This window comes from Antechinus flavipes, chromosome X, assembly GCF_016432865.1.
Source record: "Antechinus flavipes isolate AdamAnt ecotype Samford, QLD, Australia chromosome X, AdamAnt_v2, whole genome shotgun sequence".
Lineage (NCBI taxonomy): Eukaryota > Metazoa > Chordata > Mammalia > Dasyuromorphia > Dasyuridae > Antechinus > Antechinus flavipes.
This window is the reverse complement of record NC_067404.1, coordinates 19923801-19949200: the sequence shown is the minus strand read 5'-3', so window position 1 is coordinate 19949200 and position 25400 is coordinate 19923801. Positions and strand designations below refer to the sequence as shown.

General features: G+C 41.6%; 1 protein-coding gene across 1 annotated transcript in view; it reads right to left on the bottom strand.

Annotated features, from left to right (window-relative positions):
• The window catches only part of GABRA3 (gamma-aminobutyric acid type A receptor subunit alpha3), a 162421-nt gene that overhangs the window by 97572 nt on the left and 39449 nt on the right, over positions 1-25400 (bottom strand). Inside the window, exon 3 of the mRNA XM_051968235.1 lies at positions 14450-14571. Coding sequence (XP_051824195.1) covers positions 14450-14571 — 122 coding nt within the window. The remainder of the gene's footprint in view (positions 1-14449; positions 14572-25400) is intronic.

Below are 25400 nucleotides of genomic sequence, written 5' to 3'. Positions count from 1 at the left end.
TCAACCAAATTACTCTTGAACCAAATACCAATTCCACCTCCATTTCATCCCCTTGTAGCTGGAAACCAAGGCCCATCTGTATGCTCATCTTGCCAAGGCAATGTCTCCTGTAGTTAAGAGTTTTCTTTCTTGTGTAAAAAAAAAATCCCATTGGCATTTTCAATTTGTAAAATAATTCCATGCAGTGTTCCTTGCCAAAGTCAATCTAATACGATAAACACTGGCCCATCACGTGCACTCTGTATGTTCTCTCCCGATCCATGGGAGGAAGGGAAGTCCACCGCCAAAAATCATCCATCTCTTCTCTGATTTTTACTGGGAGAGAAAAACAAGCTTTTCCCATGAAGAGTGGGCGCCTTGCTCTTCCCATCTGGAAGATGTCACCCCTTTCTTCAACTTCTTTTCTTTCCTCTCTGTGTTCAAGAAAAGACTCTAAAAACAGCCACTCAGTTGTTTCCCTGATCATCTTTTCAGTGTATGCTGAGTCCTTTCTGTCCCACTGCCCAGCACCAATTCCCCAAGTCCCATCTTGATTCCAAGTGGAAACTGACATCGTTGTAGGGCACAGATGGGTAAAGCAAAGCTACTCCCAGACCTCCCTGGGCTCAAAAGCTCCAGCTGTCAGTGCTGTGTGGCACCCCAGGCCCCTTGCCAGCTGTCTTCTGACAGGGCTCCTTCCTCTATTCACTGTCTTCTCTTCCCAGAAGAAGCCAATTGGTGTGTTCTAAACCTGCCCAAATAGTCTCCCTTGGACCCATTTGGAGCCTTCAAGAAGTTCTTCCTTCCACTGAGTAAAGTTGGTCACAGAATTACATTCCTCCTCTTTGTCTCTTGCATCTGTGTTCATTCTTAGGGGCCCATTAATCTCAAAAGGACTGATGGAAGGTAGGACTGACCCACATAATGTGACGGTAAAGGGAGCAAGTCCAAGCCTCACCTCAAGGCTGACTCTTCAGATTAGCAAGTAACAGGTTTATTTGAGCAAATAAAGAAATAAAATTCACTATTGTGCATTGTTTTCAGCCATTTACACCCGAGTTGGAGTAAAGACCCTGGCACAATGAATAAAGACTTGTTGACTGACTAGCTGACTGATGACAGAAAAGAAAGGGATGGGAAGCAGTAGGTGCTAAGGTCTTGAAGCTAGGACCATTTCAAGATGTGAGTACTGAGAAGGGATGAGAAGGAAGGGTAGAACACAACATTTTGTGATTTCCCAATATTCTAAAGGTCAATCCCAATTGGAGCCTGGTTAAATACTTTAGTCTGATCTCTAATTCCCTAATTCCAAATGAAAAAACTCTTGTTATAGACAGGAGCCTAGAAAGGGCACTCAATGGTGGGGTGTATTAAGAGGAACACTATGTCCAGGGCTAAGGAGATTATTGACCGCATGTCCTCTGCCCTGGTCAGACCTCATTTAGAGCAAGGCTTCTTAAACGTTTCCCCTTCTGAACCCCTTTTCCTCCTGAGAAATTTTTATGTGAGCCCAGGAATATAGGTATATGAAATAGGTATACAATAGTAAAGTATAATTTCATGCCCCTACAAAACACACACCCCAAATTGTTATGCATATGGGGTTATAACCCACAGTTTAAGAAGCTTTGCTGTAAGGTACTGACGTGGGTCTCGGACTCTTCATTTTTGGGTAGACGGTGATAAGTTGGAAAGTGTCTCAGAGAGGGAAGGAGGATGAAAGACTTTAAGGTGGAGGACTTCACCTTATACCATCCTGGAATCCCATTGAGGTAGCTAAGAATATATACTCTGGAAAAGAGATTGCGGGGACACGATAGCTGTCTTCGAGCCTCGGGTAGAAGGGGTTCAACATCTTCTCTTTGACCCCAGAGATCAGAATCAGGAGCAACGGATAGAAATTTCTGAGGGACAGATGTCAGGAAGAGTTTCCTAATAATGAGGACTGGAATGCGCTGCTACTATAGAAGAAAGTGAATGGTCCATCACTGGAAGTCTTCAGAAACTTTACCGATTGGGGATGTTGTAGAGACAATTGGACTTCATGGTCCCTAAGGTCCCTTCCGATTCTCTGTCTAGGGCCAACTCGGTAAGCATCTCATTACATTCACCCATCTCCTTGTTCCAGTAGGATTTTTTTGGCTATTTTTTGTCTCCAAGAAAAAAGAAAAAAACCAATGGAAGTGAATGCTTTCCAAAAAATTGTTCTCTCTGGGCTGTCCTTCACTCCTTTCTCAATAAGAGCACCTCTGGCAGTGATTTAAGTCATTCTGCTGTCTCCCAAGGACATAAGGGCTGGGCTTCTCTAAATAACCAAATGGATGACTGGGGGGAAGGGAAAGGTTTGCCACAGAAAGCCCACGGAGTGAGTTTCTATTTCATGTAAGTCCCATGGCTAGCTCTTCACAGGCTCAAAAAGCCTGAGCCATTTCAATGTGAGTTTGTGTTAATATTGTCTTGATTTGTCTATTTGTATCTGTAGAGAGGATAATTAAGCTGATTAGAGAAGTTGTTTTATTAAAAACAAGTGGTCTGGATTCCTGCTGCACATGTGCCCTTTCCCATGCCAACTCTCCCTTCCTGTTAATGTTTCCTGCTGTTCAACCAAGGGACTGGCACCCACAGGAGGTCTTTAACCAACTGGCTCAGAACAAGGCAATACAGGAAACAGCACAACAGGGACTGTCAAAGAGATGGAGAGTGGGCTGGAATTCTCCTTTTGTGGTGCAGAAGAAAGAAGGTTTAACTTGGACCTTGAAGATCTAGATTCAAATCTTACTTGCTCTATTTACCACCTGCACCTCTCTCCTATCTCTGTTGTAAAAACTTAATGACCCCAAAAGTCCCTTCCAGCTTGAAATCAATGAACTCTATGACTCTTCTAAAGCAGACTAATTTCCTTTTGAGACAGACACTCTTGGAGAGCCCAAAGTTTAGAAGAGCTTGGTGCTATTCAAGCAATCTGCCAGTGATCCCATTGCTGGACTAATAGAGCTGCCCAAGGGGCATACACAGCACCTCTGAACTTCATGGTTCTTCTAACCTTTAGGTAACCAGGATTGATGTTGCCATATACCTCCCACATACCTCAACCCAAGATGTTCCCCAAGAGTTGAGAAAAGAAAACATGGCCAATCACATAACTGCTCCTTCCCTCAGTTAATGGCCCATTTTTGATCATAACCATGCCTTATGCATAGAGAGTACCTCTTAGGTTTTCTTAACACTTGAATCAGAAGCTTAATTAAGTCTTCTATCCTTTGGCTCTTTGGAGGATTGGGACACTACTGCACATGTAAGGTATTTGAGTTATTTCTGCACATGCCCTGTTCTACCAAAATCCTCCTGTGAGACCTCACCTTGCTGTGGCAGCACAAGCCATGGGTTCTTAGAGTGAAGGCCCTAGGAGCACCAACTCTCATAGACACTTTGCAAACTGGGAAAGCTTCAAATACACATGGATGGGCATATCTTAGGCTTGTCATCTGAGGCCCAGTTGAGCCAGTTCAGAGAGTCTCAGCACCAGCACTCGCTCAACCACAGGAGGAAATTTTTGTACACAATTTATGAAGAGCATTACTAAGCATGGAAGTATGGCAATCTCCATCACTGAAAGGTGTCTAACCTGATCAATCAACAAATACTCATTAAGCATCTATTATGTGTGTTCTTTTTCTTTTTGTTTTTGTTTTTGTTTTTATTTTTTTATTTATTTTTTTTAATTTAATTTTTATTTAATAATTACTTTATATTGACACTCGTTTCTGTTCCGATTTTTTTTCCCTCCCTCCCTCCCTCCGCCCCCTCCCCTAGATGGCAAGTAGTCCTTTATATGTTGGATATGTTGCAGTATATCCTAGATACAATATATGTTTGCAGAACTGAACAGTTCTCTTGTTGCATAGGGAGAATTGGATTCAGAAGGTAGAAATAACCCGGGAAGAAAAACAAAAATGCAGATAGTTCACATTCGTTTCCCAGTGTTCTTTCTTTGGGTGTAGATGCTTTTGTCCGTCATTTATCAATTGAAACTCAGGTCTCTTTGTCAAAGAAATCCACTTCCATCAAAATATGTCCTCATACAATATCGTTGTCGAAGTGTATAATGATCTCCTGGTTCTGCTCATTTCACTTAGCATCAGTTCATGTAAGTCTCACCAGTCCTCTCTGTATTCATCCTGCTGGTCGTTCCTTACAGAACAATAATATTCCATAACATTCATATACCACAATTTACCCAGCCATTCTCCAATTGATGGGCATCCATTCATTTTCCAGTTTCTAGCCACTACAAAAGGGCTGCTACAAACATTTTGGCACATACAGGTCCCTTTCCCTTCTTTAGTATTTCTTTGGGGTATAAGCCCAATAGAAATGTGTGTTCTTTTTCATCTGACTTTCTGACTCCTCATACAGTGCACCTGGTAATAATTCTTATTGTTATTGAAATTTGCAAAGCATTCTACATATACTCTTTCATTTGATTCCCCACAACAGCCCTGCAAGACAGGTACTACAAATATCATCATCATCATCACCACCACCATTTTACAGCCAAGAAAATTGAAACTTAGAGAATGGAAGTGACTTCACAACTAGTGAACCTTGGAAGTCCAATGTCTCCTTCTAAGTTTACCATTTGACATGTTTTAATTCATCTACTATTTAATTTCATTGTCAAAATTATCTTCAAGATCAGGTATGTTTGGCAGTGTTATCTCCATTTAACTGAGGGAGATGTCAAGAGGCAAGGCCTCAATCGGTGGATGAGCTGAAACCAGAATCTAGGTATCCTGAGTCCAGGGCTTTCCTCAAACACCCCATGGAGAGACCATATGGAAAAAAAAATCAACAAGAAACAAATGGGCCGGATTTTCACGCACATGACATTTGCCAACAAGAAGGTTGGTTTCACCACCTTCCCTGTTTGATCAACTAGCATGGGTGCTGTGTTGTACCTATTCTGTGGTCCTGCCCTTTCACTCATTGCTGCTCAGGCCAGGGGCTACCACTTGCTGGGCAGCTGGCAGGATAATTCATCTTTTGGGCTGTGCATTGATTTCTACCAAGGTAAGACTCAATTCACTTTAGGAAATCTCTTCCAGATACGATCAATCTGTCACCAGGGCTTAATAGAAAAACCAGCAGAGTGGGCCTCCAAATGAATCTGCTAGCTGGGCCTGTACAGCATCTTCAAGCTGAGAAGCTTTGAGAAACTGTTTCCAAGTAAATCAACCCTTCAGGCCAGAAAAGAACTTGATTCACGTGGGGAAATTAATCTCCTTTCTTCTACCTCCCTTGGCCTTAATGATTCCAATTGTTTTTCCAGAGTTTTGGAAGATATTTTTTAGCTGAATTTCACTGTTCTAGAAGGGTCACTAAACTATAATTTAGGATAACATGGGTGATAAATCCTAGAGGATGATGGTACACTTCAGCAAATCCTTGGGGTAGGGGTGCTGCCTCTGCCTCCTCTGCTCTTTCCTGTCTTCAGCCAGCCAGAGCATCAGATAAAATTCTTAAGCTTGGGAGCTTACTATGTCTTACTCAAACTTTTAGCCTTGGGTCTCTTAGTAGAGATGCTCGCGTTATAGAAATAGTGACTCGTTTCTGAAACACTATAAGGTCTGCAAATCCCTTTATGTAGATTATGCCCTTCTTTGAACCTCTTACTAACACTGGGATGTATGTACTACAAGTGACATTACTCTATTTTATAGATGATAAAACTGAGGCTCAGAGAAAGTCATTTGATCAGCCACACAATTAATAAGTGTTAGAAGGTGAATCTTGAACATGAATCTGCCTCAACATGCATCCAAGCCCAACACTGTCTCCACCATCCCCACATTACCCCTTTTGTAGAGGGCAAAAGGAGCTTCTATTTCTGTGCTCACTCATCTTTCTGGGGATATGTAAATGAGAGTTGGTCCTCCCACTTTCAGAGAGGAGATTAAAAGGCTGCAAAGCTGAAACGGGACTGGATGATGGGACTTTCATTTCACAAGCTCCCCATTACACTTGTACCTTCCCTTCCTATCAGCCAATGAAAAGGAGCTAAAATTCTACTTGTTGACAAGTGATTAGCAAGTACGCCACGGTCTCTAGAGAGGACTCAATTCCCTGGTCCTTTAAGGGGGCCACTGAGTCAGCGGTCATTTAGGTCCTCACTGTAGGTGATTGGTTCCCATTCCAACAATTCCTTGGAGCCCACTCAACTTGGGAGAGGCCACTTCACCCTGCTCATTATGGCAGACAGTGAGCAATAATTCAGCCCCAAGACCAGGCATATGGCTGGGCTTGAGTACCATCAAAAGAGGGAGCAGCTCTAGGTATTCATGTCCACAGCTTTGGCAGGCTACAAGTTTCTCCACACCCTTGAAATCTGCAGTGGGGTGGAAGGAACAGTTGGAAAGAGCATAACTTGAGAGACAGATTGCTCCTAAGCCATCCCATTCCTTTGAGATTTTTCTTTTGCGAGGGTGTGGCAGATGTCTTTCTGCCTCGAGGGTCCACTTCTTCTCCTCCTCTGGCTTAGGAACCAAATGGCATTGTGGTTTCCCAGGAGGAAATCACACTCCATCAGCTGTCAGTTTCTTCTCATCCAGGTGGAGGCAGGAAGATGTCATCCAGTTCAACCTTCTGGCTAACATCTATCTTCCTTGTATTATGCCCCATGCCCCCTGCAAATGAACTCCTCCTAAATCTCTAAGTTGTCATTTCAGCTATCTGCCTCCCTTCTTAGGGATGAATCCCCTGAGCAGAAACGGGGGGGGGGGGCAGGGGAACATTGGAAAATGAATGAACATTCCTAGCAGCACAACTAAGAGGAAAAAAGATGCTCATTTTCATGATATGAAGAGTCAGGACACCTGAAGTCCAAATTAAACTCTATTGTAAACTTTAGCCAAGTCCTTTCCCCTCTCACTGGACTTTGGTTTCTTTCTCTGTAAAATGAAGTTATTGAACTAGGTGCTTTCTGAAATTCTTCCTTGGTCCAATGTTCTAAAGCTCTGTGACTTCTAGACTATCAGCCCCAAAGAAGCTGTAATTGCTGTCATTTAAAAAAAAGATTTAACTACTCTACTTGTTCTCAGTGGACAAAACTAATCTCAATCTTGGACAGAGAGACAGCCTTTGGCCCAATAAAGAAAAACCTCCCCAAAATCAGGGTTGTGTAATGGAATGCCTAATAAGTAGTGAGTTCCCCATCACTGAACATCTTCAAATGCAATCAAAAATGACCATTTGTCAGAGAGATTTTTAAGGTGATTCTTGGCAAGTATGGTATGGACTAAATGATTTTTAAAGTTCCTACTCTGAGATTCAAGGAGAAAGGAGTAGGTGAGAATAGGTCAATAGCAACAACAGCTGAAGTCCTCCTTAAGGACATGGAAGTCCCACATTTACTAAGCTCACCCTAGGACTTGACGCCAGGTTGTAGGCCAAGAAGCTTTATCAAGAGGATACCATATCCCTCCCTAGCAAAAAGCCAAAAGAGACCTTCTGCCTCTACGGCCATAAAGAATCACCCATTTCCCATGGGGGAAATGCTCTTGATAACGAGGATCTGTCCAGTGCTGAAGGTCACAGTGATTTTGAGAAGGACAGAGCCCAAACCACCTACATCTCCTGCAGACCAGAAGGCTCATGATCTCAACCCCTGACAGGCCCTGCCTTCTGACTGGCCCTACCCTCTTGACTGGCCCTGCCCTCTGACTGGTCCTACTCTAAGCTGCACCCTCAGGCAGAACAGCACATTCATGGAGTGGTCGAGACCAGATGGGAAAAACAGAAGGGCTCTGGCAATAAATAAAACAGTGCCATCTCTAGGGGAAAAAGTCACCACATCAACATTCTGCTGCTTACTAAATATTTCTCCAAGGCTCCCAAGAGACAGAAACAAGGAATAGTGAAGCTCAGCAATCAATCAATCAGTCAACAAGCATTTATTAGGCAACTGTCTATGTCTCCTGCAAAGATCCTTGGGGAACTTGGGGCCTGGAAGACATATTCTCCAGGGAGAATACCTGCACAGTTCAAGTGCCTGGCCTATGAACTCAAATTCCTAATAGCTAACTTTCCTTTAGCTGTGGATAATCAAGAAATGGAGACTAGAATGAGCCGACATTCTGGTTTACTTTTTTATACAACCAAAACATTCTACTAAAAGCGTATTGCGTGAATCTTATATCAGATCATAGGACTGTAGATTTAGAGCTGGAAGAAAACTTGGAGATCATTAAATCTAGACCTTTTCTTTTGACTGAGGAAACCAAAACCTTGCATTAGATAATTTGCTCCAGATCACACAAGTAGTGTTATCAGTTGCAACTTAATCCCAGGTCCTCTGATTCTAAATCCAGAATTTTTCCAAGTCTAACGTGCCATCAATGCAGGTATTCCTCTACTGACACAGGCTGCAACTCGTTGATACCATTTTATTCTCCGAAATTCTCGTCTGTGTTCTCCCCTTCACAGAATATCTTCCCAACACATGAAAGTCATCCTCTAGGTCTCTTTACATTTTGTGGATACCAAGACAGCATTCAATCTGTCTACCTATTACTCCCCAGGTTTCACTTCATGGCCAGCTCACTTGCTTTTCCATTTATATGGGTTCTCACCTATGTTCCTTACAGTACTTCTTGCACAAAGGGCAGGTGCTGCTACAGTCTACTTTCAACCAGCTTGCATCTTCCGATTGCCCTTTAAATCATCTGCATCTTCAGTTGCCTAGAGACTGTGGTGCTCCAAAATTTACAACTACAGAATATCTACGGGAAGACTATTAAAAGGATGACTTTCTATGGTGGGGAGCAGCTCAAGATCATTAAAAGCACTGCATGGTTTCTCAAATACAACCTACCCCTTTTCTTCCTCCTATTCAGCTCTGGATCCAACTCACTGTTCACCCATAGAATCTGACCTAGACATGCATATGCGGCAATGTACACAACATCAGATGGCGCATCTCAATCTATACAACGTTGGATTCATCTTATTTTAAGGACACACCTCAGTGAGGAGGCCCTGTAATATTCTGAGACTCAATTCCAACAGTACACTACCATCCACAAATGGGAATATCTAGAGAATCTCATTATCTACTGGGGATTTATTTCACCTGGATTCTGTGTAAGAGATCCTCCAAGCCAATGACACCTGTCTTTGATAAGCATATTTCTTCCCGTTGTATGTCTTGCTTGTATTCATAATCACTGAGCAGAGTTCTCTCTATAGTTGCATTGATCACAGAATCTTGACTGATCTTAGCATATGCATGAGAGAAACTTCTTGTTGGAAGAGAGCCATTAAGGTTGAGTTTTATTCTACCAAATCAAATGCCTCTTTGTAATCAGCAAATAAAAATAGCAGGAGCTTTTTGTAGCACCTCTCAACCAATTGTGGGACCAGAAAGTTATGCTCTGCTGAAGAGAATTGTTTACGGTTCTCTCCAATCCATATGGGAAAAATTCAATGATGAATAATGCCTATTGTACAGATGATGACATGCAAGTGGATGGCCAGTCCATGGAGTTCATAAATCATCACACATATCTAAGACAGACATTACAGATAAATAGTTTGTCAGGCCCACAACTGAATAAGAAGAACAAAGGCTAAGTTGCTTCTGGGAAATTGCTCAGTGCTGTTAATGAGTCAAATGCTTTTTGGTAATCGACAAATAATATTCCCAGCAGAATCTTGCATTTTCTGTACCTTTCAGTCAATTTTGTGACTGTAAAGCTATGTGATCTGCTATAGAAAGTTTTTTTTGCAAAAGCCTGTCTTGTCTGTTTCCTTCTCATAGTTTCATCAAAGATACCCTGGATATAGATATATAGATCATCCTAGCAAAGATTTTAAACATATGAAAAATTAGGCATGAAAAATTGGGTCAGTAATTATCAATATTCCCTCAATTGACTTTTTGATTAATAATATGATCTGTATCATATACTCTATAATCTTTCATTAGCTATATCGTCTAGGATTTATTTTTCCTGCTGACAATAATTGGGGGGATTCAGGAAAAGTCTAGCATAGGAGAAAGCATCTGAGTTGTGATTTGAAGGAAGGTAGGGATTTTACAAGCAGAGGTGAGGAGGAAGTGCATTCCAGGCAGAGGGAGGTTTGCTGTGCAAAGGCCCAAGGATGCAGGAAATGGAAAGTTACACATGAAGAACAGCAAGCAGGCCAGCTTGACTGGAATGGGGAGAAATATAGGGAAGTAAAATAAAACAAGACTACAAATGTAGATGTGAATCAGACTGTGGAGGGCTTAAAAAGTCAAATTTAGGATTTTGTATTTCATCCTAGGGGCAATAAGGAGCCATTGAAGATTTCTGAACAAGGGACTTAGAAGACTGTGTTTTAAAGATATTCCTCTGACAGCCATGTAGAAGACGAATTGGAGAAGGAAGAGACTGGCTCTTACTGCATACTCTACTAATCTTTCTTTCGTGACAATCCCAGATCAATTCTTTCTGCTTTACAGGAGCCCAAAGCTCCTTTGACCCTAACATAAGGCCCCTACTCCAGTTCAGTGCCCAAGACTACTTCCTAGTTTCCTTTCCCAACCAGCTTGAGAAAGGATTCCACATCATACAACCCTCACTTCAGAGAAACGAGCCATCTGCTGAGATGACCCCATCCTGTCACAGTCAGAAACTTGACTGACATCTGGATTCTGGTCTTCTCAAAGGCCAAGGCCCCAGTGCCCCAACACAAGTGACAAAAAGATGCCAACTATAAGTTTCTCCAATCTACACCAGGGCTTCTTAAACTTTTTCCACTCACAACCCCTTTTTACTCAAGAAATCTTTACGTGATTTTGGGGATATAGGTATATAAAATAGGCATACAAATCAAACATTTACTAATAATAAATCATAATCTCACATCACCACCACATTCAGCCACATGACCAAGGTCACGACCCAATGTTTAAGAAGCTTTGATCTGTACCATACCTTTCAGCATCTATGGGGAACAGCTTCACTTAATTGCCCTCAAGTCTCCAAAGAAGGTAATCTGGGGACCTAATAATATTCAGTGAGGCTGAAAGAAGTGGTAGTGTCCCAGCAGAGACAGGGCATCTTGGTGTAATAGAAAGAGCCATTGTACTTGGAGTCAGGAGGCTTGGGTTTTAATTCTGTCCCTGAAATTGCTTTACCTTGGGGACAGCTAGATGGCACAGCGGATAAGGCACTGGCTCTGGAGTCAGGAGGACTTGAATTCAGTCCAGCCTCAGACACAACACTTACTAGCTATGTGGCTCTGAACAAGTCACTTAATCCCAATTGTCTCACCAAAAATAAAGTTTAAAAGATATTTATTTACCTATGGAACCATGGGAGCAAGTCATTTCCCTTTCCTGAGCCTTAGTTTCCTTATCTGTAAGATGGAGCTAAAACTCATTGGACTTCCTAACTTGTGGGCTTGAGTCGAGGAAAGGGCTTTGTGAGTCTTGGAGACCTCAGGAAATAGGGGCTATTATCATCTGGCCTTCCATTAGGGAGCAGGAATGAACCAATTAGAGCAACTTCCAGACCGTAGCACAGGGCAAAGATACCCGATGACCTGTCCCTCAAAGTTCCTAGCCCCACTCCAGCCAAACTCTGTTTTTAGTAGAATCCTTCTTCCTCATCAAATTCGGCCAACTCACTTAGGGCTCTGGGCCATTTTTTTGTGGGTCTAATCTCCTCCATTTCTCTTGTTTGCCATGAGTCTTATTGGAACCCGCTAGGAACTTCAGTCCTGAGCTATCTCATCTATAGAATACAGCAGGGGAAAGAAAACTGAGCTGGGAATAGATTGCCTGGCCCAAATTCTAAACCCTCTTTCTGCCACTTACTAGAAGTTTTCTCTTTTCTAAGCCTCAGTTTCCTTATTTGTCAAATGGAGATAATACCATGATGTCCCTCACCCATCCTTCACTACAAAGAAGGCAACCTAAAATAGCTGGACTGGAAAGTTCACTGCTCTGATGGCTTGCCCTGCCTGAAAAATGCTTAGGAAATAGTTCTCCCCCAACCCATCTTATTGATGCTTTGTTCTAATGCCAAAGATTCCTGATTTTGTATGTAAAAAGGCAGCACTTAGAGCCCAATCACAGTCTGACATCTCAGCTGATTCCTGCCCAGGTCACCAACTTGCTCAGATGCCCATGAGAATCAGAAGCCATGAAAAGGATGATATGCTCAGTGAGCCAGAACCTCTTAGTAAAGGCAGTTATCTCCTGCTAGAGGGTTACATGATGCTACTGGGGATGATGAATTAACTCTTTCAAGTCCTCTGGGTCCCAATCCATAGACTGAAAATTAAATCCAATTGAGCAAACATTCCCCGAGTGCTTACTAAGCACCGTGCTCTGTACCCCAGAGAAAAGGTTCCATTTCTGCCATCAGAGAGCTTGTAATCCAATGGAATGGTCCAGTATATAGACTATGGCTACCATGAGGTGGAAAGGGGTAGAGTTGAACACGCTAGGACAATCTGAGAAAGAAGAGTTCACTTTCGGTTAGCAGGGAAGGCAGAGATCAGAGAAAGGAAGAGGTGGTCCTTGAGCTGTGTCCTGCCTGAAAAGCATCATTTTGCCTGGCCTGCAGCATAGATTTAAACCTAGGAAGGGACCTCAGAATTAATGTCATCCTATTTCTTCATTTTCCAGAAAGGAAACCTGAAGCCAAGATGAAAAGGTTTATCCAAGGTTACTAAGGGAGAATCAAGTTTTGAACCCAGGCCCTCATGACTGTTCTGTCCCTTGGGGATCCCGTGTACAAGGCTCAATGTCTTAGCAGCCTGACTTCTCCCAAGGTCCACTCTCCCTTCTTTGAACTTGAAGAAAATTTGTTTGATCTGATTCTGGTGGGAAAAGGTCTTTGCTTGCATCCCAGGCTACCAAGATGGCTCGAGGAAGGAATCTTACAAAGCAAAGGGCTCAAGGGACTCGTCGAATCAGAGGCCTCGATTTAATTATTAATATTAATAGCTTCCAGAGAGTTGGACGGAGCCCAGATGTCCCCAAGCTCGCCTTTCAGCTGGATTTGGCCAATATTGATCCACTCGTCAGAGCAAAGCAAGGAAGCAAAGCTAATAGTGGGATTGTGGTTAATTATGGAGGAGAGTGATAAACCCAATGCATGGATGAGCTCAGCTCACTGGATGCTTTAACCCTTTTCTCTAGGCCCAAGAGGCACCGAGCAGGGCAGATCTCCTAGGCCATGTTTTCCCAGATTTGAATTTGAAGAATCATGGGGACTGGAATTCAGCCAATTTTTCATTAAGAAGTATTGTGGAAAGAATGGAGTCAGAGAATCCAGGCTCAAATCCTCTTAATGATACTTCTTTGTCTGGCCCTTGTCCTTCCTCAAATGATTCGGCATTTACTCATCTGCACACATGGTCTAGAAGTCTGCCCTGGTAAAACATAAGCTCATTAGGACAGGAAAGACCCTATCGTACCTTTAAGGTCCCTTCCAATTTTAACCCTGTGACCATGTCACCATAATGACTTGGCAACAAAGCGATGACGACTTTTGTATTTTTACATCCTCATATCTACCACAGGGTCAAGAATATAGTAAGCATTTAATAAATGCTAGTTAAATCGTCTCTATGCCTTTTCCTATAAGCCCAAACTCATGAAGAAACTCATTTAGCAAAAGATCTAGAACCAATCACCCCCAAGAAGTGAGTGAGCAGAATGGTACATGATCTACACCTAGGTCAGTTCCCACTCTAGAGAACAGGCACAAACATTCTCCTCAGGCTAGCCAGGAAGCATAAATACGCCCTGCCTCAAATGATGTGCACAAGATGCAATGTGTCCATATGCCACTGTACTCTCCCATATCATGCACAAAATACCAATTCTACAGCATATTTCCAGACTAGAAATTGAGGAAGATCAGCCAGTGAATTACTCATGTTTTCGGTTTCAAACTGAACAGTGCCCAGGGCTTCTGAGGTAAAGGCAATTCTCCCTGCTGCTGTTGCTCCTGCTGCTTCTGCCAGCAAAATCTAGGCTGCACTCCCTTGGGAAGATCACGTTCTTTGTTAGGAATATGCCACGAGCTGAACCCTGTTGTTTGCTTACTATGGGGAAACACCCCACATGAAACCCGAGAGGGCCACAAGCCCTGACCCACTGCCTGAGGGATATTCCTGATGATGAAAGCTGCCAGATCCAGAAGAGACACAAGGCCCGGGGGCCACTGCTGCTGAGCTTTGCCCTTCTCTGCCTAGAGATAGGGCTTCATATGGAGAACAGTGAAGAAGAGGACTCATAAGCACAGCAAAAGACCTTCTCCCGGAAAGTCCACCATAGACCAAAGGCCTAGTCTCCAAGATCCAGAGGCTGAGATCATGTTCACATGGCCTATGCTACTGTAATGACCCAGTTCAGAGCAGCTGGTAGCTGATAAGAACCAATGCAGTGCACAATCCCCACATAGAGACTGACCTCCAAGTCCAGGTCTCAGCCGGTTGTCATAACCATCCAAGAGCCGGTCCAGGATCCTGGTGAAGATGGTGATGTTATCAGTGCTATCATCTGGAATATCTGGTCCGTGCTTTGGAGACAGCCTAGAGCATTGGGAGAAAAACAAACACAAAAAGGAGATGAAATCCCATACCTCCACTCAGGCCCACTCTTTACATCTTCTTGTACATTTCTTAAGTCTAATCTCTCACTTTTCTGAGGAACATTTTCTGTCTCTCTCTGACATGACCCTGTGTCTACATCCAGGGGCCAAGATGTCTCCTGTCATTTGGGGCGATGATAATATAAGAGCCATCCCACTGACTTAGTACTGACTGCAGTTTTCTCGATTCCACTGCCTTCCAGGCAGGGAATGGGAACCAGAGCCTAAGTTGTTTAATGGTTGTAACCTCTGACATCAGGCACCAGGTATATGATGGAGGAATTAACTTATTTAGGACTCAGGCAAACTCCAAGTCCAGTATGGGCTATTTTGCAGGACACTTCCTCAAATGGGTACCTCTTAGAAACCCTTCGTGATTCCCATTGGGACGTTCAGAGCAGTGTACTCCACAGGAATTGATGGTGAGGCGCTAGAAGGTTGTAGAAGGTAGGCAGGCTTCCGAGTCTATTCAAAGTAGAACAAAGATGCGAGGCCATAAGTTGTCTTGCAAGACAAAAACACAAGCCTGAGAAAATGGCAAGGGAGGAGCAATGATGTAGCAACTTAAACATATAGACTTTAAGACCTGAGAGACGGGGTTCCCAAAAACCTGTGGGAGACTGAAAAACAAAGGCTAAAATAAGGATAAGAAAGCCCATTCAGTGATTCTGGATTCTTACAAGTCCTTGGAGAGGTGGCTGTGAGAATATTCATGGCCTAGGTGGTTTATCATCCCTTGCTGTGTGGCCTCAGCCTCTCCAGCAGGATGACAATGGAACAGATCCCAGGTGTGTGCTAGGAAGCTAATGGAAAAGGAGAGGGGCTGAACTATCTATGTAAACCAAGCTTTGCATAAGCTTGAGTTAGCTTTTTGGTCACCATCGCTTAGTTAAATGATCTCAGATCTTGAGAGCTGGAAGATAACTCTTGAAGATCACCCACTCAAGCCTTCCACTTTACAGATGGGGAAACCAAGGCCCAAAGTAACATAATGGTCAACAAGGAGAGTCAGTGTTTGATCTCACTCCAAACCCCATGTTCTTTCTGCTCCAACGAAATCTGTTCCCTCTCCCCGGCATAATCATCAAATATTGGAGCTAGGAAACCCCTTAGATGCAGAAAGGGAAAGGGACTAGACCACATGTGGAAGAAGCTCTAACACGGCAAACACCTGGCCTAGTTTGGGCAAGGGCTACAACATCTCACCTTTTAACTTTCCGTGGTAAGTTATTTTATAGCAAAAAAACAAAGTAAAAAGTGAGAATCCAAGAAGGGTCAGGCCAGAATGCTCACAACCTCAAACAACAGCTTGAGTTCCTCAATGAGTGTGGATCCCCTCTCCCTCTAGAGGAGACTACCAGGGAAAGCTCTGAGCCCCTTCCAAGCAATGGTCCCCTTCCCAGCACTCGGCAAGCCTCCTGATTTAGTGGAGGACATGTTTAGCTTTCCAAGGAAGACAGAAGTCAGAAGAGTAAAGCCACCACAGGCAGGTAGGAGCCAGAGAAGAGAATGACAAAGCAGGACTCTGTAGTCAAAGGGAGAGAGGGAAGGGGAGAGGGAAAGCCTGCCAGGGCCCAAGATGAATGGCCGCTTAGGAGATAGATTGTGAGAATTGGTACAAGAGCCTCATCTGGTGGGGGTTGGGGCCCAGATCTGACAAATCGATGTGCTCCTGCTAAGGAGAGAAAGAAGGGACTGGGAAACGGGCACTTGATTAAGATGAGTGAGCAAAGCGACCACTAGACACACAAATGTCTACAAATTGACGACAATGGCTTTATAAATGGTGCCCATTCATTTCCAGAAGGCCAAGCTGGGACTACAAGGTGGGGGGGGGGTCCCCTGACATTCCTACCTACCCCAATCTGGGGCCAAATAAGAGCTTTGCAAAGGAAGCAAACAATGTGTCACCATCCCATGAGCCTTTGCTGCTACCTTGGTTTTTCCGCTTTTCTCTTTATTCCACTATTCTTTGGGGGTCATCTCCTCTTGACCTCTCTCTAATCCTAAGAATTTTGAATTCTATGATTTAAAATCCATTTCCAGAGAAGGGAAGGAACAGAAAAAGGAGAGGAAAAATAAAGAAGAGGTAGGAAACAGAAGAGAAGTAATGGAGAAAGGAGGAAAAGAAGAAGAAAGGTAAAAAATAGGGAACACAAGGGGACGGGAAAGGGAGGAAAAGGAAGAAGAAAGGGGGAGAGGGAGAGACAGGGACAGAGAGGGATGGAGGAGGGTAAGGGGGCGGGGACGGGGAAGGAACACTTTCTTCATTTGTTTTTCTTCTCCAAACAAGGGCTGGTAGTTCTCCCATGTCCTTTGGGTCATCCAATTGTGCTTGTTCAACTGGAGGATGTCCTCAGTACTCTGCCCCTCTCCCAGATGTGACAGAAGAAACACCCCTACTCTTAAGGATTCTGAGCACATTGGAAAAGCCTTCAAAAATCATCTTTTTCCAGTCCTTCATTTGAAGAGCAGCGGGAGAAGAATAAGGACTAGACTCATGAAAAGTCCCCCAGCAAGCGAGTGGCAAGCCTCCAGACTCACAGGACAGTCCCATACCAGTCTGCCCCCTCTAACAGGAACATAGATATTCATCAGAATTTAGGGCCACTCTCTGTTTGGTTTATGACAGAATGCCACTGGTGTTTCTCCATTACAGATTTAATGCAAGTCCCTTATAAGACAGGAGTTAATTAATGTTGTGATATACCCCAACTCTCTTTTCAATAGATCTCTCTGTGATTTTACACTTGGCTGCTAATGAATTTCCCGCCTGAGTTGAACTACATTATTGAATGGATGGGAGCTTGTTGGATCTCCCCAGACTTCTAACTCAGGCCAGAACTCCTTCTCTGACAATGAATGAATTTCAGGCCATTCCAACTGAGACTGGCCCTAGTGCTGCCTCCATAGTGATGACCCTGTGGCAGTGGATATGAACCCAAAGGTAAAGTTTCCAACAACAGCCAGGCGTGCACCCACAGAACATCAGTCCCTTATTAAAGACAGATGAGAAAAACAAGACTCAGAAAAGGGAAGTAAGCAGAATGATGTAGGAGATGGCAAAAGCATTGAATTTGGAGGCAGGGTCATGAGGTCAAATTTTAGCTCCATTTACTCCATGCATGGCTCTGGTCAAATTGTTTATCCTTTCTGAGATTTTCCCTCTCTGTTAAAAAAAAAAGATTGAAAGCATAGAGCATATTTCCTAAAAGATTTACAGGATTTATCCCTATATCATATCAGATTTATAGACAGGAGAAAGATTTAGGAATAAACAAGAGACAGAATCATAGAATATAAAAGGGATGATTTTGATTATATTAAATTAAAAAAAAATAATAAAACCAAGACAGCCAAAAGAGAAGAAATCAGAAAATCGGGGGGGGGGGGGGAGGAGGGAGGAGGGAGGATTTAATAATTTCTCACATGAAGATCTTATATCTCAAAGACACAGAGAAATGAGGCAATTTTGTAAGAATATGAGTCATCCTCATGTACGAAAATGTTTACAGCAGCCTTTTGTGTAGTGGCAAGGAACTGGAAAGTGAGTGGATGCCCATCAGTGGAGGAATGGCTGAACAAGTTATAACATATGAATGTTATAGAATATTGTTGTTCTGTAAGAAATGATCAGCAGGATGATTTCAGAGAATCGTGGAGAGACTTACACGAACTGATGCTGAGTGAAGTGAGCAGAGCCAGGCTCATTGTACATGGCAACAAGAAGATTACACAATGATCAATTCTGATGGACAAGGCTCTTTTTCAACAGTGAAGTGATTCAGGCCAGTTCCAATGGTCTTCTGAGGAAGGGAGCCATCTGAACTCAGAGAGAGGACTTTGGGGACCGAGTGTAGATCACAACATAGTATTTTTACTTTTTGTTCTTGTTTGCTTATATTTTTGTTTTCTTTCCCATATTTTTCTTTTTGAGCTGATTTTTCTTAGGCAGCACGATAATTGTAGCAACATGTATAGAATTGCACATTTAACATATGTTGCATTGCTTCATTTGTAGAGGAAGGGGTGAGGGAAAGGAGAAAAAAAATCTTGGAACACAAGACTTAAGAAGGGTGAAGGCTGAAAACTTCATATGTTTTCATATGCAAAAATACATATGTTTTGAAAATAAAAGGCTTTATAAAATATGAGTCATTCCCCAATTGATAAATGGTCAAAGCATATGAACAGGCACTTTTTGGAAGAAGAAATCAAAGAAATGAAATCACAATCATGATTAGAGAAATGCAAATTAAAACAACTCTGAAGTGCCACCTCACCCTAAAGACTGGCTAAAATGATAGAAGGGGACTATGACAAATGTTGGAGGGGACATGTAAAAATTGAGACACTAATACTGTTGCTGGAATTGTCCAATGATCCAACAATTTTGGAGAGCAATACAGAATTATGTCCAAAGAGTTATAAAACTGTATAAAGCCTTTGACCCAGTAATAATATTAGGTCTATTTCTCAAGGTAATCAGGAAAAAAGGAAAAGAACCTCTATATTCTAAAATATTTATAGTAGCTCCTTTTGTGGTGGCAAAAACTAGAAATTCAAGAGATGCCCATCAGTTGGGGAATGATTTGACTAAATTGTATTTGATTGTAATACTACTGTGCTAGAAAAATGATGAGCTGATTGATTTTTTAAAAAGAACATGGAAAAACATGTATAAAATAATGAAATGAGCAGAACCAAGAGAATGTTGTATATAGTAACAGCAATATTACTGATCATTCAAATTAACTACAAAGATGGAATATGCTATCCATCTTTAGGGAAAGAACTAATATATGGAATTATTATTGTATGGCTCTATAACATGCATATGTGTGTGTGTATATATATATATATATATATATATATACACATACATATACATATACATATATATGCACACACACACACTACATACACACATGCATGCATTTATATCTCTGTATCAAATGTTGGTCTTCTCTAATGAGGAGTTGGGAAAGAAAGAACTTGGTACTCAAAATATAACAACAAAATAAATATTTTTTAAAAGAAGGGGTTAAATCTAATGATCTCAAGGGTCCCTTCTAATTCTGGAGTCTCTATGAAGTGACTCATCCACAGTCACACAACAAATGAAGAGGAGAAAGAGTGCCAGCATTTTTTGACCTCAAGATATCCTACTGTTTTGTTAATAAGAGATGTAATAGAATCTTCCCTAAAGATGTTTAGGGAAAGGCTAACTGCCTTCAGGCTAGACTGCACTCACAGCATCTCTAAGAGAGGGCTGCCTTTTTCTTAACAATCCCCTACACAGTGAGAAGACACCTATCAAAGCCTGGCTGTTTGAAAAGTGTTGCCTCAACAAACATTCTGCCCGTTTTCTCCCACAAAGTCCTGTGAGGCTATTTAGCAACTGGATACGGCATCCTATTCAGGGAGTGAGACAGATTTGGGGAACAAAACATTTATGGCTGATCAACCAGAGCATGTTAGTCCATTTGCTCGCTGTAAGTCATTTTGTTGCTGGATTTCAGTAAAGGCTGGTGTGTAATGGGACTTCAATTTCCAAGCACATCATCTGTCCAATGTGTGCATGTTTGGAATATTCAGAGCACATTTTCTCCAATGAAAAATATTCAGTCATATGTGGGTTTCTAGGCTAGCCCACAAATGCCTATTTAATCCAGAATATAGCAGAGAAATCTATTAGGACTATTGGTCAGTTACATTACGGATAGACTGTGAATGCTCACACCCAAATGGGAGCATGAAAGGAAAATGGGAGAGAAAGCAAAGTAGCTTCTGCCATAGATCAGAGGTCACTGGCCAGTTTGCAGCACTTTGGCTCATCACCTAGATCAGAAACTCTGCTTGCCTCCTAGAATGTAGGATAGTATTCTTGTTTCTGCCTTAAGTCTTTGTCTTTCTATAGACCTCTTGCATGTACTCTCAACTTCACCCTCTTTCTTGATTAGCATCACTCCAGGATCCTAGCTCTCCCATCTTGCCCTGTTCAACGCCACATATGACAAAAAGAAACATGGTGGCATTGTGAACCCCTCCATGCTTGATCAGAGCATGGCCCAAGCTAGCCACCCATATAAGTGGAGTGTATACTAGATGTATAGGAGGAATTTTATAAACACATTGTAGGATTCTGGCTTTTAATCCAATCTGCTCTTCATTTCCGTTTTATGGGAGAGTTCATCCCATTCACATTCAGTTAAAATGACTAACTCTGTAATTTCTGCCATCTTATTTTTCCCAAGTTATACTTTTCTCTTTCCTTTCCCCCTTTCATTCCTCCCCAGTGTTCTGTTTCTGACCACCACCTCCCTCAATCTGCCCTCCTCTTTTACATCCCTTCACCCCTTTTTTATTCCTTTCGCCTTCTACTTCTGTTCTCCCTAGAAGGAACTTCAAAAACTTTATAAATGAGGTCAACTCCTTCATTTTACAGAGTGGAGAAACTGAGGCCAAGGGAGAAGAAGAGACTTGTTCAAGTTCACACATGTAGCAAATAGCAGATTGGAGAAGAAAACCCCCAAGTCAGTAATATATATATTGGGGCCTACCTGCCACATATTGATTTAAAAATTAGTGTATACACACTTAGACAGAATAAAGACCTTGTTTCTTCATGCTCATGGTTGCATGTATGTGAAAAAGTGTTGTCTGTTCACCGTCTTGGTCAGGCCTTGCAATTAGGTCCACGTACCACAAATTAGATGGGAGCTTGGCGAGTCAGAGAGCAGGGAGAGTGAGAGGGTCTAGTTAAAACAGATAACAGAAGATCTGAGATTTAGAAACACTAAATGGAGAAGATCACTGTCCTTGGACAGAAGATACAGGCAAAAAAAGTGCCAAGATCAGAAATCTAATCATCAGGGAAAGGAGAAAAGAGGTAGGAAGCTGTAGGAAGCATTTAGAAGTGAGAGTTCTGGCTGAGTCCTACTAACAGACAACAGGTGAATGTAGCTCCTCTTTGTATCTGACATGTCATAGGAACCCAAGGCAGCCGATCAAGGAAACAGCATATCAAAAGAAAATATCAGAAGGCCTCTATACATAAATTTGCTCATAACATCCAAGTAACTGAACCCCCAGCAGGACAAGCCAAGAAAGTAGATGGTTTTTCCAAGAGATATAACCACAAGAGCTACAACAAGAATAACATGGCACTGAGGATTCTACTTCCAGCACATATGGAGACCAAAAAAGGTGTTTTGAAGTGAGTAGCAACCAATGTGCTGCTTATGTTTCCTCCAGTGTCAAGTACCAGTCATGTCTATGTAAAAACACAAGTTGATCTTCCTTGGAGATGATTTCCTAAGTGTGAAGATTTTGGGACAGGACTCACGAATGACAGGACTTTCTTGGAGAAGAGACAGTGAAGGGCTAGAGGCACATCTCACTACTCTCTAGGCATACAGGGAGAATAAAATGGTCCTTGGAAGTGTAGAAGGAATTCTTTAAAGAGAAAACAGAGGGGAAAGAGTCAGAAAAGGCATAGAAGAAGCATCACCTTATGTCAGGAGCCTAGAAGGATGAAAGCATAGAGAAAGGTGGACTGCTGAACATTTTGGATGGTAGAATAGATTGGAGGCTTTTCCTGGTGAGTGAAGAGCTGGAATCTTGTAAGAAGAAATAGCTTCTTGAACTCCCACACGATGGGGATATATAGGTGCCACCAGAAGAAAAGCCTGCCAATAAGTCAGAGTAAGAGACTGTATGTCAAGCTGATATTATCTCAGTCACATTCAACTCGTCGTGACCCCATTTGGGATTTTCTTGGCAAAGATACTAGAGCGGCTTGCCATTCCTTCTCTAGTTCATTTTAGACATGAGGAACTGAGGCAAACGGGATTCAGTGACTTGCCAAGGGTCACCCAATTAGTAAATGTCTGAAACCAAATTTAACTTAGAAAAATGAGTCTTCCTGACAATAGGCCCAGTATTCTATCCTCTGCATCATGCAGCAGCCCATAGACCTGACATGACTATGGCTTAAAACATGATATCTTACTCAAAGATCAAATGTACATGTCAAGAACCAGGAAAATATATTTGCCTGGAGTCTTACAAAGCTGATTCAGTGGGACTTAAATTAAAAATGAAAGGTAAGGCAGGGAAAACTCCCCCCATATATCTGCCAAGCCAGGTACCACAGAGAGAATCAGGTGTAACATTTTTTTTTACCAGAATCTCTGTGAGAGAAGCTACTAGTATAGAATTTCTACTACCAATACAGATAAGTATCTCTTCTATAACTTATGTCTTAGAAGTATAACATTAGGAAAAGAAAAGCAGCACAGAGGACCAATAATTCAATAGACATAATAAAAGAACCTGTAATAAAACCCAGAATCTCATCTATCAGTGTGACATAATAAATAGAATGCTGAACTTGGAATATGGAAGACCTAAGTTCAGGGTCCACCTCTGACGTCAACTGTATAAGCATAGGCAAGTCAGTTAATCTCTGGGAGCCTCAGTTTCCTCATCTAAAAACTAGAAATTATACTACCCAAAGTATCTATTTTCACATAGTTATTTTAATGATCAAATCAGATAATAAAGTGCTTTGCAAAATTTAATGGGTAAATATCAGTTATTATTGTTCAGTCTTGCAGTCATGTCTCTTTGTGAACCTATTTGGGTTTTTTCCTTGGCAAAGATACTGGAGTGGTTTGCCATTTCTTTTTCCAATTAGCTACTACTTTATTGTATCTACAAATAAATGTGGAACTATGGATTATAAACAAGATTATAAACAAAAAAGAAGGGAAACATGATCCCGCAAGTATAAAGATTTTGTAGGACAGGACTCGTGTACAGGATATATCTAAAGAAGACTATTCAAATAAGACCAGACAAAAAAGACAATGGAGCACCATTGCCTTGTATAAATACAGCTAGAATTTATGTATTATGTGATGATTCACAATGAATCTTACAATATCTCAATTGATTCTTACAGTAACACAGAGATAGGTGTTGCTACTATTATCTCCTATTTATATGTGAGAAAGAAATTAAATGACTTGCCCAGGTTCCCATAGCAAGTAAATATCTGAAGGCAGAGTTAAGCTCAGGTCTTAGCTACCTCTAAAAAGTCAAACTCACAAGGAACTCTAAGAACCGAAGTAGAGAAGCAAAGGAGAGCGCATTCAGGTGAGAGTATCAATGGATAAATAAACAGAAGGCATGTTGTGGTAGAAATATATTACACATCACCCATCCAGAGGATGAAATAGATGAATATTTTGGAAAACAGGCCATAAACCTAGAATGGAAACACGATGTAGTTGTGATATAGGACTTCAGCTATCCAAGTTGTGTGAGCATCATGGTTCATAGTTTGAAAGAGTTCAAAGAGATTCTCTTCTAGTCACAAAAGAGGTTATTTCCACTATAGCTGACAGGCTAGTCTTTAAAGGGAATTGAGAAAACTAAAAATAGTTTGGGGAGAGCCTTATGTAGTGAATATTTAGGGCTTGGCTAGCAGGCTAAAAATCTACAAGATTATAAAATGTAAAAGAGAAATAAGGAAGTAGCCAGGATGTCTTTTCATCCGGTAAGGAAAGGGATGACTTTCAGCAAGGTCAATTGTACAGGATGGGTTTTTTTTTTTTCCTTCAGAGAACAAATAAGGAATAACATAAGCCATTTTATTGTTCCACATTCCTTAACTAAGTATGCAGTTTTGAGTAGATCCTCACATCTGACCCATCACAGACATTTGCTGAAGTCCTTACTATTTCACAATTGGGTCAATTAAGAAACTGTTCACTTGCCTTAATGATAATTTGTGTTCTTTAAAAGATAGAGGAAGCAACAAGAAGAAATATTACCCCATACCTGATTTTCAGCAACAAGAAGCTGGTTGCTGGGATGAGAATGAAGACACTCTCATTAGGAAGAAATCCATCCATCTTTGCCTCTTCTCAACTTTGCTCTCTCCTTCCTTTTCATAAACTCTGACATGACACCTAGATTTTTTAGAGAGCATGTTTCAGGGGTTCAAAGAAAGTATGGATATTATCCCAGGGTCTAAACTTCTATAAGAAAGTACAATGCCGGAAAATGGGAAGATCTCAAGAAATCCTGTAGACAAGCATAAACAATTTCCGAAGAGGAAGGAAAAAATATGTTCTCTAAACAAACTTTTTTAAAGAGGGGGCCAGTTCACTGTCTCTCAGACTGTTGGAGGGCCGGACTATAGTAAAAACAAAAACTTTGTTTTGTGGACCTTTAAAGAAACTTCATAGCCCTGGGTGAAGGGGATAATCGTCCTCAACTGCTGCATCTGGCCCATGGGCCATAGTTTGAGGATCCCTGTTCTAAAGAGACTGATATTGAGGCATAAAGTTAAAGACCAACTTAGGTTTTTAAAAGACATATCTATATCCATATATATGGAAGACATATACAAGATATAAATAAGATTAAGGAAAATAATAGTATAAAAGAGAAGTACCAGGAAGACTAAAGCTCAGGGTGAACTGGAAAGGCCATAAATGCAAAGGACAACTAAAAGACTTTTTTCTATATTACAGGCAAGAAAAACAGAGATGGATCAAAGAAGATAATGGTTCAGGTTCAGGATGGATAAACAATGATAATGTACGATGGTGAAAAGGAAGAACTACTCAATTCATATTTTGCTTTGATTTTCTCTGCCAATGAAAATGATTTTCAGGACTAAGAAGGATGGAAAAGGTGTTTACTATATAGATGATACAGAGTAAATGAGGAAATGGCAAGAGCAATTAATTGCCT